Here is a 14,214-nt window from a genome sequence, read left to right on the forward strand (position 1 = left end):
GGTTGATTAAACTCATCCCCAAGAAACTTGCTTGTTCTCAACTCAAACACTATAGACCAATTACAATGATGATTGTGGTCTACAAGGTGTTGGATAAACTTATTGCTGAATGAATGTTAGAGTGTTGGTTGATTCTATCTCTTTTCATTAGGATGGGTTTATTAAAGAAAGATCCATTCACGACAACATCGTGGCAGCCAGGATTGGTATGGAATATGCCAAGTTCAAGAAACAGGAATGTGTCCTACTCCAATTGGACCTTGATAGGACATATAATAGGATAACTTGGTCTTTCATGCAAGAAACGCTACGAAATTTGGGGTTTGGTCCATGAATTTGTCAAGCTCTCAGTACTCTTGGAGAAGGGATCTCTTCAAAACTACTATTCAACTCAAGAATAGTTGGTTGTTTTGAAGTCAAGAGATCTATTTGTCAAGGTTTCCCCTTAGCTCATCTTTGGTTTTTTGCATGCACCCACCCTCTCATTGCTATGCTGGAAGAACTGGAAACAAGAGGTCGGATTCAAGGGCTGCAAGTCCAGGATAGAAAACAATTCTTTGTGAAAATGTTTGTGGATGACTCGCTACTCTTTCTCCAAGCGGGAAAATACAACTTTGGGAAATCTTTGGAGATTTTCTAGGTGTTTGCCACAGGGTCTCAATGCAACATAGAAAAATCAAGGCTTATTTCTTTGATGGAAGGTGACAACTTTGATGCTGCAGGTTGGGCTGGAGAGGTTGTGAAGAGAGGCAACATCTTACGCCACAAGCTAACTGCCTTTGACTTGGTTCAGGAGAAAATAAAATAAAAAATAAAATGAAGCGTTGGGAGTTCATCACGATCCCCCTCCACTACAGAGCTATGATAGTTAATACCTTCTTCATCTTGTATATAACCTTCACATCGCCGCTCCTACAGTTATCCCAAAAAATTGGAATTCCTTTTTGAAACCAATTAAGGAGTTCTTATGGAGAAATAATTTGATTGTTAGTAGACTTTGGTAATGGGGTAAATGCACAACGATCACCAAACTGAAGGCTCAAGGTGGACTGGGTATTCTTGACCTTGTTACTCACGACGTAGGATTATGTGCTAAATTTTTATGCATCCTTGTCAATTCTTATGATAGTTGGGATGTCATGGCAAGGGAAATGGTAATGGAAGCCCGCATGAAATCTAAAGATGGTTTATGGTCCAATATCATCCTGCAAAACATACTTCTTCCCCCCTCTAGTGTGAAGGCCCAAGAAGGTGGTTTTACCGAAAAGTTTATTGAAAAATGTTTTAAAGGAATCATGGCACCCAAGTGGAAAGAGGAGATTAGATACTAGAAAGGGATGGCTAGGCACTGGTCTCCGTGGGGCCCCATTGTGGAGAGTTTGAGCCTTGATAACCATTGGCTTGAAACCAACACGAACCTAATCAAAAAGAGCGTCAAGAGGCTACTAGAAAAGGCATTAATCCTAAGCCTTCCTCCCTGCTCCACATGACTTGATTGGAAAGCTTGGAAGTGGCATGGAGAGAGACTGTTTAGCTCACCCAAGACTAAGACTATCTACAAAAAGCTATGCTTTGCAAAGGAGTGGATTGATCACCTCAATAGGATTTGGTCCCAAAAGTGCGCTGCAAGCAAATGGGGTCAAGTTCTTGGAATATTTGGAGGGCCAAATGTGACGAAAGGGACAAACTCTTTCTCTAGAGAGCTCTATTTGGCATCATCCCGAGCGGAGACAAAGCCAAAGCTAGAGGTCTTGCCGATGGTACCTCCTTCAAATGTAAGCACCCGTTTGAATCCCTTTCACATTTGTTCAACAGATTTCCAAAAATCAGAGATTTCATAGGCATGATTTGCGAGAGGGTGCACACACATGTAGGAATTCCCTTCTTTAGGTGTGACCTTCCTATGGGCTTCAAGACCATTAATGATCTTGATCTTATGACTAACATATGCATAGTAAGAGCCATGGTTTTAAGAGTCATCTGGTAGTCCAGGAATGCACTATTCTTTCAAGGGAAGTGTGAGCCCGTGGATGCAAATTTTGTTTTATAAATGTGTTGGTGGCGAATACATTGTAGAAAGACCTGCAAGCTAAAGTAGTAAGGTTAGTCAGATCGCCCCTCTTATGTATTCTTTCTTGGTTAACCCTATGCAAAGGATATGCCAAGGATCTTTTTAATATTTTGAGTATTTAGCAATTCAAGCTCAATTGAGCACTTAGAAAAATAAACATTATCATATCTCTCATTTATTAGAAATGGTAAGACAAAGAATCATGAAAACTTTGTAATATAGAAGCTGATCGAATGCAATAACTTAAAGCAACAATAATGGCCTTATTACTAGTGTGAAGCTTAGTAGAAAGATTAGTCTCGCACAAGGGAAAAAACAGCCAAGGAGACTCATTTGCGAGAAGACCTTCTCAATTGCGAGGAACTAAAAGGGGCGAGAGTTGGAAATGACACATAGATTGCACCTAGCTCAAAAGTTAATTGATTGCCAAAAAGGAAAACTCCAAAAGACAAAGACACATAAAAGATCAGTATGTGAGTACGATTTTGGAAGGGTTTATTAGCAATCTAGCGAGGTATCACTTTGTATGAATAGGCGTCTGAAGGGTTGTGCCTCGCAATGCTAACATTTGGCAGAAAGGTAGGGAGACGTGGTAGGACACAAGATGGATGAGGGAGGGCCGTCCAACCAGGTCGCTCTGATTTTACTTTGAAGGGATAGGGAGCCCAGAGATACACATGGTGATAGACTGAGAAGGTGGTGCATGGTCAGGTGGGCGCGTTCAAAACTATTACTTTTTTTTTTAATTATGAAGATCGCTCCATGGACAGCACGCGCAGCTGGGCAAGATGGTTGCTGTTGAGGACATAAATGAGTATCTATTTGGATGAGTTTGAATCCCATGTGTCGATTGGGTTGTATTCACTGTATGGCCGCAGCAGTATTGAAGACGAGGAGGAAATCTAGTAAGATTCTACATAATGAAGACGTAATAGAGCAAAGATTATAGCTCAATGTAGACGATCAACATCTATAGGTTAGAAATGTAATCTTGAGGCATTTCTATGCCATGAAAACACTACAATAACAAAAAGGAACAATTGTGTTGTCTTGTAACTGAGGAGATATAATGGAATTGATACTTTGGTATTTACTGCATTTGACAAGTGGAAAAGGCTTGACCGTACTAGGCCTATGTGAACGGATATATACTTTATGTACATTTTATTATTCAAGTGCTCTTTATGAGCTTTGGCCATTTATGATCGGCGGGCCAGTTTGTACTCACTTTTTGAGCATTCAAGAATCTATAAGTAAATATGTGCAAGCGGAAATGGCTCACTCTTGCAGGGGGGGCCCAATGTCTGCGTTTCTCTTCTCCCTCTCCTATCTTCTCTCTCGGCCATGTCGGTGTAGCTCTCTGCTCTAGGAGGTGCACCTGCACATGCTCTCCCATTCTCTATCTCGCTTTCTATCTATCTCATTCTGGATTTTCTATGGATTTCCTACACACATGATTGTGCAGGTATGTGGATGTATTGGATTTATCGTCAATTATGTGCTATTTGTATGTTTTGCATGGCTGCTACACATCCCTTTGTAGCAGTGGTGTTAGAGCAAGGTTAAAAAGATCTTGGCAGCACTAGATACAAGGATGTGAAAAGATTCATGACCAATTCAATCCCACACCTAATTTTACGTTACTTATGTTATTAGTATCATGCCTGGTATAAAAAATTTATTTTGATAAGTGCATAAACATCAATATAAAATCCAGTTAAAACAAACCTTTCTTAATTTAAAATTTAATAAAAGATGAGTTATCATGGAATTGAAAGAAGATTGTAGAAGAATTAAGTATGAAATTTAGTAGAATTAGCATGACTAAAAAGTTTAATTACAATGTATTAAAGATCGATTGAATAAAAAGATTGCAAGAGACGCGTACGAATTCCTCTTGTCATAGTGAGATTTCTTGAGTTGATAGAAGGGGCATGTATAATTATAATACATAATCTACGCATAGAGATTTAAGAAGAAGGAGCAATTGAACCATATTGTTTAATGATGGAGATTGGAGGAAGTAATTAGCAGATGAAGGATTCTCTCTTAACCATCATCGCTACCTACTTGATGTATGCGAACCAATTATCCTTAAAAGAGTGTGCGCTTTAGGCTCAGAAGGGGAACAACATGGGAATGGTGATGTTGCAATATGGAGAGGAAATATAGAAGATTCTCCTGCAATGGATTTGTGCATGGAGTTGTTAGTACTGAAATTGCACCCCCTGTAGCGACAACGGCATTGGCGGATAACATGTAGCAAAACAGCAACCATTGTTCACTCTCATCTGGTAGGAGGCAGCGACAACTCACCTACCATTGGACTACAAGTTTGGAAGCCTCTGCAGTACACAATACACTCACATCACGACTCTTTTTTCCATCAATATTTTACTTGGCATCCAGGGGATGTGACTACTCTACAATTAGCAGCTCTAGCTCGCTCTTGCATGAAAAACATCTCTCTCTTGCAACACATCTTTCATGCCTTTGCTCTCTACTCTGCGCCAGTCGCCACCATGAAAACTTCTCCATCCAATCCCTCATCACCATGCAACTAGTGCCGCTCAATGACGAGCACACTCCAGAGCCGCCGTTTTTTCCCCTTCTTTTTGTTTGGACACGCCAATTTCTATTTTCTCTCTTTTTATAATGACCGTTAAGCCATTCTCCTCTACATTTCGACTCTCTCTCTCTCTCTCTCTCTCTCTCTCTCTCTCTCTCTCTCTCTCTCTCTCTCTCTCTCTCTCTCTCTCTCTCTCTCTCTCTCTCTCTCTCTCCCCCTCCCCCACTCATTAATGCGATAGAGGTGCACACACACACACACACACATAGAGCCTAGAGGGGTACAACTCTCTCTCTCTCTCTCTCTCTCTCTCTCTCTCTCTCTCTCTCTCTCTCTCTCTCTCTCTCTCTCTCTCTCTGTGCCACTTGTTAATGCGGTAGAGGTGCACACACACACACCCATAGAGGGCTACAACTCTCTTTAGCTTGACTACAACTCTCTCTCTCTCCCCCCAATTTACTTGTGGAGCCCACACTTCAACCAAGCCCTCTATCCCTCTCTGCCAATCCTCCAAGTATCTCATTCTCTCTTTCTCCCTTTCAATTGCAGCGACGCAACCCATCATCATCTTGGCAGTTGTGGCCGCATGCTGACTAACGTGCAACGGAGCTCGCTCTCTCTCTCTCTCTCTCTCTCTCTCTCTCTCTCTCTCTCTCTCCCCCCCCCCCCCCCCCCCCCCCCTTCCCCCCTTGTATGACTACCTAGACGAACATTGAAGAAGCTCTTTTGCAATGCTTTCTCGAACACCCTCAGGCATCGGCAACGATGATGATAATTTTAGATTGATGTTTTTAGGCTTTAGTTTTAGTTTTTGAGGATTTCACTTTACTTCATTTTAATTTGCCCCAATCATTGGATTACATTCACATGGATTGTATAAAGTTTGGCCTCATATTTAATTTTGGCCTTTTGAAGATGTTTATTATTACATTTCATTTAAGTTCTTTCTCTTTCCCCTCTCTCCCCCTTCCTCTTAGTTGATGGTCAATGGCATGGAAGCATCGGACATCGTAAAAGCTGTTCGGTTACCAAAGCAATACTTTCTCGCACAACGCTCGATGTTGGGCATCCATGTGCACTGACGATGATCATGATAATTGTAATATGATGATTGTAGGCTTTTAGTTTTCAGTCTTTCACTTTGCTTCATTTTATTTTGATACCTAGACATTGGATTATCTCATTAGGATTGTATCAGTGTGGTCTCATAGGCTTTTTGAAGACGAGTAATGTAACATTTCATTTCATTTTGCTCTCTCTCTCTCTCTCTCTCTCTCTCTCTCTCTCTCTCTCTCTCTCTCTCTCTCTCTCTCTCTCTCTCTCTTTTCCCTCCCGGTAACGTTACTTATAGCGGTGAGCATTGATGAAGTTCTTCAGCAAGCAATGTAATACTTTCTCCGACAATGTCGAGTAGTGACGATGATGATGATGGTTTACTCTGTTGATTTTAGACTTTTAGTTTCAGTCTTTCACTTTAATTCATTTTATTTTTTGTACCCAAGCATTGGTTTAGATCCACAAGAATTGTATTAGTTTGGTCTCATGGCCTTTTGAAGCCGGTTAACATAACTGGATAATTAAACAATCGGCTACGTATCAATTGCTAACTGGAAGGTTGTACAAAAGAAATTGAGATGAAATATTGCTCTTGTGCATTAATCCTGAGGAGAAAACCCCAATACTTAAGTCAAGCACATATTACCATAGTAGGACTTCACTTTGCAGAAGATTAAACTATGCAATGGATCTTAAGACTTGGAGTATTTTTGGCCAACTTTGAGGAGTGATGTTCATTCTTTTGTGAAAAAATGTTCTCAATGTTAAAAAAAAACACCCATACCTCATGTAACATTGTTCCAAATGTCGCTTGTTTGTAAGTAGAGTAACTATCTAGTTACTTATTTATACAGCCGAACATTTCTTGAGGATATGAGTAAACGCCGTCAAAGAGAAATTGAAACTGAAGCAAGAGATTACGCTCTTATTGGAACAAAACTGATCGGAACAATGAATTATCATTCCAAATCATTCATGATTTGTACAATCTGACAACAAAAAGCGTTGCATAGACAAACCAAAATTTAGATTTTCACCAAAAAGATGCTTATTACATATCTCCCCTGGACATGAGGTTTGAAAATCTGCAAGTTATTGTACTTAGGAATTTCAGCTGGGTCTTTAGAAGTGTGATCTCCTTTTGCAATGATGAGATTTGTTCCTCCAGCTTAGTGACTTGGATGTTTGCAATGTTAATGCTATAACTCTCAATTGCATATTTTATTGCATGAATCGCTTCAAGAAGTTATGACTGAAGAGATTGCTGGTTATTGTGTCGATCCCCAATCAATTCTTTCAAAACGGAAACCAAATCTTCTTCTATCCTCTTGATGTGCTGGTCTTCAATACCAGGAAGCGTTTCATCCACGTGTGTGTCATATTATCATCAATTTCCTACATTGTCCTACTACAACAAGATAGAGAAATGCTTATGTTACAAGAGAACAAACAGTGTTAGCAAGAAAAGGAAGTACTCTAACATATAAAGCAACTATTGCTATGACAATTTCATGCACTAGTGGGATATAGTCAATTCTTATCCCTGCATGCGTAGTTTTGGGGCTGATCTCATTGTCATCATTTGTATCTCTTGTTGGTGAGCTCTGGAAGACACTTGGTGCCACGAGTAATTTTGACCATGAGTCCTTTTCCACGAAGTTTCAATGGAATACCTTTTCCTATCTTGCCATTGAGACAAGAACCAGTCTTCTCGAGGATGCGTAGTCGAGTACATGTCATTGTTAACAAAGATGCTAGCAATGTCCTGGTATGTAGTAATAGATGGTATATCATACACCTCCAAAGTGCCTTTCATCTTCCCTTAATGCACCCCCCTCCCTTGGTGTGGAGTTATCCATGAAGATAATGCATAATAATTTTAGGTCTTCACCATTTTATGCAATGTTGGTTGACAGGAAGTCATGCCTTATTGGGTGTCGGAGGTTGAATTTCCAGAAACATTTCTCTATCAAAAATGTTTTTTGGCATATGGCATACCTTGTAATTCTTAAGCTCTTTCGCTCCATATAAGCTATAAAGCTCCATGCCTTTATTTATGTCGACGGCAGGCATGATGTTGTGCGTAACTTTTTGGAAATATGGTTCATCTTGCTCTTTCATGCAATACCCCACCATGCCCTCAAATGTATGCATCTTGTGTTGTTTGAGTCCACGGCATAGCACAATTGCCCCTCGTGGTCTAGATCTTTCCCATCCCAAATATGCTTTTATTTTTTTATTCATAGCAATTAATGATGTTGCCCACAATCGGATGACCATCTGGAAATATAGGTGGAATAGAGCACCTTCCCTCTCCACTGCACATAGCGGAACCAAGGTTTCAGCTTCAAGGAATGCTTGCATGTGTCCTAACAAGTTCATGTCTATGTCATTGCCGCCTACAGAGATAGTCACACTAATTTTCATGACCTTATTCATTGGTTTTTATAGATTTTGCTTCTCCCGCTTTGTTTTATTTGGGCTTGTGTTGTTGAGACATTTGGCTCACTAGCTCGTGGCCTTGTCCGTGCTTTGGACTCTAGACGGACCATCCTCCCTATGTGGAGACAGTCATCATTACAAAACTACTTGCATCGATACTCTGTGATCAAAGTCAATCGTAGCTAAACACACTACTAGCTTCTGCATTTCAATATTCAAAAATGGGTTCCTACTGTTGCATGCATTCAAATGTACCATGCAATGATACCAAAATATAAACCTAAGTTCAGTAGAACTAGTGCAAAGCACGCATGAGAACAACCTTGCTTCCAAAATTTGGGGAGACATATTGGGTATGATCTTGACAAAAAAAGAATAAGATATGTATCTGGTTGATGGTTTTATTGTGGCTCAAGTGCCATAAGAATAAGTATATAATCATCATGTCAATTGGAAACAATTAAAAATCGGGTAACCGGGTAAGTCTTATAGAAAAACATGAAAAGTTCTTATGAATAACACTCAAGTGTAGCTTTACGACAACATGGATAAATTTTTATAATAAAGCAGATACACAATTCATATCTCTATACATAGATTGCTTGTCATTGTTGCATAGCAGGCATGAGAACCAACGAACAGTATACCAAGAAGGCAAGAATTTGCAAGCATCACTAGCACCAAGAATGTGTACATCATTCCACAAATAGAGCAAGTACTCACCTGTACTTATCACCATAAATTGTTGTCACGGAAAATAGGAGCCTTTTCAACCTGACGCCAACTTAAATAAAAATGTGAGGTCCGACCAAGGTACACCTGTCGCTCAATTCGAACGTCCCCCGATGCAACCCGACAACTACCCCCACACTTTCTGCTCACTTGCCATGTTTTTCCGCCTCTTTGTTTCTTCCCGTTTGAGTACTCCAAGGCATCTCTCCATATTCACCCTTAGAAGTCCTCCTTCCCAAAATTGGGGAGACATACTCCGTCATCATTTGTCATAGCCATCACATGGTAGATGTGGACCTTACCATTTGTTACCTATTGTAGTAAAAAAAACTATAGAAGGAACTGCATGTGTATCTATACTAATAGATAAAGGGGGAAGGAATTCCGGTTCCCCCCCCCCCCCCCCCCCCCCCCCCCCCCCCCTACACACGTCAACCGCAGATTAATCCGGCAGTGTCGCCTGTAGCATCCGGGAAACACAGTGATGCAGAGAGAGAGAGAGAGAGAGAGAGAGAGAGAGAGAGAGAGAGAGAGAGAAGCGGCGAAGCCGCCGGCTATACTAGTAGACAATAAGAATTATGCTTATTACTTGAAGTCATGCTCAATTCGGCTATTATTGGGTGGACACTCCACATTTGGTCCGTCTTTGGATGGTGGGTGAAGCTATTTGCAACTAATCATTGCACCAAGCTCAAGGAAGGAAGAGCTTGCCTTAGTTTATTCTTGATAGTTGCAATCAGTCAATGCATGGTGTGTTCCTTTTTGCCTCTCATAGAGCCACCTTTTTTTTTAAAATGTGGGTGGTTGGTTGGTTGGTTACAGAGAGAACTTCTCTTATCTTAATTTAAGTGCTAAGGTGAGAGAGAGAGGTTGAGTGAGATAACATGTGCACGTGAGAGTTCCAAAGTGGTGGGTTGGTATCTAAAGCAAGTGATAAAATCACAAGGCTGCCATGCGAGGGCCACAAATTATATAAGTTTGGAAAACTTAATGATTGATAAGCATAAATGTCAAAGTTAAGAGACCTTCTTTTCTCTTCATTTTTTACGCCACCACCAAAGATTTACCCTTGGATGCAACGGTTTGAACTTCACGTACACTCATGAATGGTATTGAAAATATGAAGGAAAAGATACCCTAAACAAGATATATTTCAACATTCACATAAATTCACAAAACGTAATGAAATTGAACTTGGTTGAAGCAATACGTTACCCTACTATGCCATGACATATACTAGGGGTTCGTGTATCACGATGGGATGATTGCCCTTCACAAGCAAAGGGCAAAAGTACGGGCACTCAACAGGTTTGACAAAGACTCCAGAAACACCATAGCGCAATTCTGGTGAAGAACCTTAAATTTATGAACCACCCAGTGTGCCCTTATCCAATCCCTTGTCTTTGATTAAGACCAGGTACACCAACAAGGGGCTTTGCCAAAGAGTTCTCAAGGCATCTCCCTTGTTAGAGGCCTTTGGGAAGCTCTTGAGACCCAAAAATGAGCACAAGATCTTCCAAAACAAAAGGCATTAGAGTGAAGGACATATTCATACCAAGATACCCTGTCCCAAAATGGCAAAAACTCATCGTGTTGTCCATGAAAGTCAAGGAAGTCATCATACTAGAAATATTTTTTTTTTTTTGGTTTTTTTTTTTTTTTGGGGGAAGGGGGGGGGGGGGGGGGGGGGGGGGGGGGGCGGGCCTTTTTTTTCCCACATGGTGCAATCCCTTGTAACAAAGAACCATAACTTATGTATTGTATGAAGTTATCCAATCCCTCATGTGTGCACGTGCGCACGCGCGCACGCACGCACACACACACAATGTAAATATAATCACAAAGTCCTTAGACATCAATCACTTGCAATGCTTATTGGTGTGAAAATTATGTGGTTCTATAGAGAAGAGGAGAAGAGACTCGATCTCTCATCACAGCTAGTCCAAAAACTTGATTTGGTGCTTCTGAAAGCCCAGTGTCACACTCGATCACATCGTGTGCATGGAAGAACAATATGTACAATCAAGCACTCCTTACCATCTCAATGCATATTTTTTATCCTTTAATTCGTTAATGGATAATATCGGCATGATAGTGTACGTGTAGGTGGGCATGACTAGCATAACTGGTCACGGTGCTTTTTGGGAGGGTAGCAAGTGCTTACAACTTATCACGCACATGGCCCATCTCGCTTGCAAACGCATGAACATGGCGTAGTGGCATGGTAGGTGTCTCTTGAGTGGAGAATATCAGGCTCGAGCGTTGCACATAGAGACCACGTTGAACTTTTCAGTCAACTATTGACAATTGATTGTTGTTGACTAGCAACCCGCATGGGTTGCTTCGCCATGCTGGCATGTAACAGCCCTTTAATTCAACCCCACGCTAGAACTCCTCCAGCACATAGGCCATGCTCCATCTCGTTGAGCTCTTTGATGATGCCATTTGCAAGGGACAATGAGGTGAGTTGAGCGTGGTACCGTGGTGAAGTTCCCATCTGTAGATGTTGAGCCTGTCTAGAGAAAGTTGGCTCAGGGCTGTTCAATTGATCACTAAGAAGTCGACGTTGTGTCTGTGGCCCGTTCATGTAAGTAGAAAATTCCAAGATGGAAGGAGGAAAGACACAGATAGCCGAGAGATAGAGTAGAAATACCGACGTTGTTTGGGATACGTTCATGTAAGTAGAAAAATCCCAGATGGAAGGAGGAAAGATGATAGAGTGGTGATGTGTGCATCAGTAATCTCTTCACAATCATGATTGTGTTGTTGAAAGTGGAGATGTAGATGTCTAAAAGGGTAGGTCAAGCCAGAATGAGGGCACTCACCCACTCTGGGTCCTTGAAGGAAACATATCAAAGATGGAAGAATGTAAGGCAAGCCAAGTTGCAAGGCTGCTATAGGGCAAAGACGTTGGCAGACTGATACATGGCCCAATGGGTCTCAACTGATATATGTAGCAGACATAGACCAAACAATGGCCCATGGGGTGCATCTCCATGAAATTTTTCTTCACAATGCTCATTGGCTACTATTGCATGGAGAATGGCCAAGCCGAATCCACCACCTACTGCCTCAAACCAGCCCGCTGTGCCCATGAGTGAGGCATTCCAATCTACGACGAGGGTTGCAGGTGAGGGAGGGTATGTAAGATAGTGTCTGAGGCCCCATGTGATGGTAGTATTGGCAGCAAGCAAAGAGAGAGAGAGAGAGAGAGAGAGAGAGAGAGAGAGAGAGAGAGAGAGAGAGAGAGAGATTCATCAAGCAAACATGCCGGCAAGGAAGAAAGAGTGAGAGGGACCCATCATCATCTGAAACAAAAAAAAATGCATCATTATTAACACAGCGTCTATTCCATCATTTCCCTTCTATGAAATAAATGGCCACTAACTCCATGCACCAATCACAAATTAATCAATTTTAAAAATACCAAGATGTCAAATGGTGCTTTGTCATTTTCTTGATAGCGTTCCTCCCACATTGAGTGTCCACTAACTTTTCTACCAATCAATCGTAAGGTTGGCTATTTCACTTTGGCCATCCGCTTGTAGGTGATAGGCCGAAGAGAAATTGAGCCTAGTACCTAGATTCTCAGAGAGACCCTTCCAAAAATTATTGGTGATTCAAGGATCTCTATCTTACACTATTGATGTTGGCAAGCCTGCATGGTGTTTAGATATTTGAGATACGAAGAGGGTTGCCATTTGGTGTGCCTTAATAGTCTTTTTGACAGGTGTAAAATGTGCTTGTTTGCTAAACTTGTCTACTATTGTCCATATTCTAGTCACTACAAGAAGTCACTTGAATTTTGGCGCCACATTACCGGCGTCACTGACGGGCGTCGGTATATGTGTGTGTATTTATAGAGGGAGCCAACGTTTTTTTAAAGATTTCATTTTCAAAATTTTGACGCCTATTTCGGCAAGTCTTCCGACGCCAGCACGAATGCGCATTCCGACGCCCCTTCCGTTGACTATTCCGATGCCTATACCAATAGTTGTACCGTCGGTACCTGCAAAAACCAAAACCGCGGGCTTTCTCTACGCATTTCTACTAATTCTTGTGCCACATCTCAAGCTCTCCTCTTCACCCTCTCTCACAAATTTGCTGCGATACACGCCGTCAGAGGTGCTAATCTTGCTTGTGGGTTAGCGTGTAACACTAAGGTAAGATTATTTTCATGTTTTCTTGTAGATCTAGGGTTTAGGGTTTAACTTTGTGTTTGTGTTTGTGTGTGCGTTTTTGCAGGTTCTATGACTTATGCGACAACTTTCATTGCTCAAATAGGACTAATGTGAGTGCTCAAACCTTTAAATACATATTAAGTTTATTTAAATTACTTTGTATATTAAAAAAAAATCATGCTTTAAACTTTCAATGCTTTAAAAAAAATTAGGATTTGTTATGTAAAAATGCATTTTAAATTATGGAAAAAATTTGCTTAAGTTTATGAAAAAATCTTGTTTTGAAGAAATTTTTTATTGAATTATGTCGTTTTTCAAATTATTTAGTTGATGGGGTTTATATTTTAGGTTAAGTTTAAGTTATAAGGTAAGTTAGATTAGGTTATGTTATATTAAATTAAGCTACTTTGTTTTGTTAGGTTATACGTTAAGTTAGGTTAGGTTATCTTATACGTTAGGTTAGATTAAGTTAAGCTACGTTATATTAGGTTAGGTTAAGCTACATTAAGTTAAACTAGATTCTCTTATATGTTAGGTTAGGTTATATTACGTTAGGTTAGGTAAAGCTACATTAGGTTAAGTTAGGTTAAGCTACGTTCGACAATACGGCAAGCTATAGAGCTTACCCACATCACATATTAAAAACAACACAATGGCGTTCCGTTCGTCAATACAATAATCCATAAAGCTTACCCACGACACATATGCATTGTGGGCAAGCTCTACGGCTTTTCGTATTGCCAACGGCTCGTCATTGTGTTGTTTATATGTCCGCGAGGGAATTTCAAGTTCTAAAATAGCACCATGGCGAGCCGTTTGGCAATACAGCAAGCCATAGATCTTTCTTACAATGCATATGCATTGTGGGCAAGCTTTATGGATTTCCGTATTGCCAAACGGCTCACCATGGTGTGTATATCTTTGCAAGCGATTTTCAAGCGCTAAAATTACCTCGTGCCCTTAAAAAGAACACAATGGCGATCCGTTTGGCAATACAGAAATCCATAAAGCTTGCCCACAAGGCGTAGGCATTGTGGGCAAGCTCTATGGCTTGCCATATTGCCAACGGATCGCCATGGTGTTGTCTATATGTCTACGAGCAGTTTTCAGGCCATAAAATCGTTTCGTAACTCTAAAAACAACACAATGGTGAGCCGTTTGCC

General features: G+C 40.8%; 1 protein-coding gene across 1 annotated transcript in view; it reads left to right on the forward strand.

The window, feature by feature from the left end:
- The window catches only part of LOC147428960 (tetraspanin-8-like), a 67,837-nt gene extending 54,675 nt beyond the window's left edge, over window positions 1-13,162 (forward strand). Inside the window, exon 3 of the mRNA XM_086495269.1 lies at window positions 13,116-13,162. Coding sequence (XP_086351395.1) covers window positions 13,116-13,124 — 9 coding nt within the window. The 3' untranslated portion in view covers window positions 13,125-13,162. The remainder of the gene's footprint in view (window positions 1-13,115) is intronic.
- The last annotated feature ends 1,052 nt before the right edge of the window (window positions 13,163-14,214 follow it).

The sequence above is a fragment of the Adiantum capillus-veneris genome, chromosome 22, assembly GCF_014529385.1.
Source record: "Adiantum capillus-veneris isolate H3 chromosome 22, ASM1452938v2, whole genome shotgun sequence".
Taxonomy (NCBI): domain Eukaryota; kingdom Viridiplantae; phylum Streptophyta; class Polypodiopsida; order Polypodiales; family Pteridaceae; genus Adiantum; species Adiantum capillus-veneris.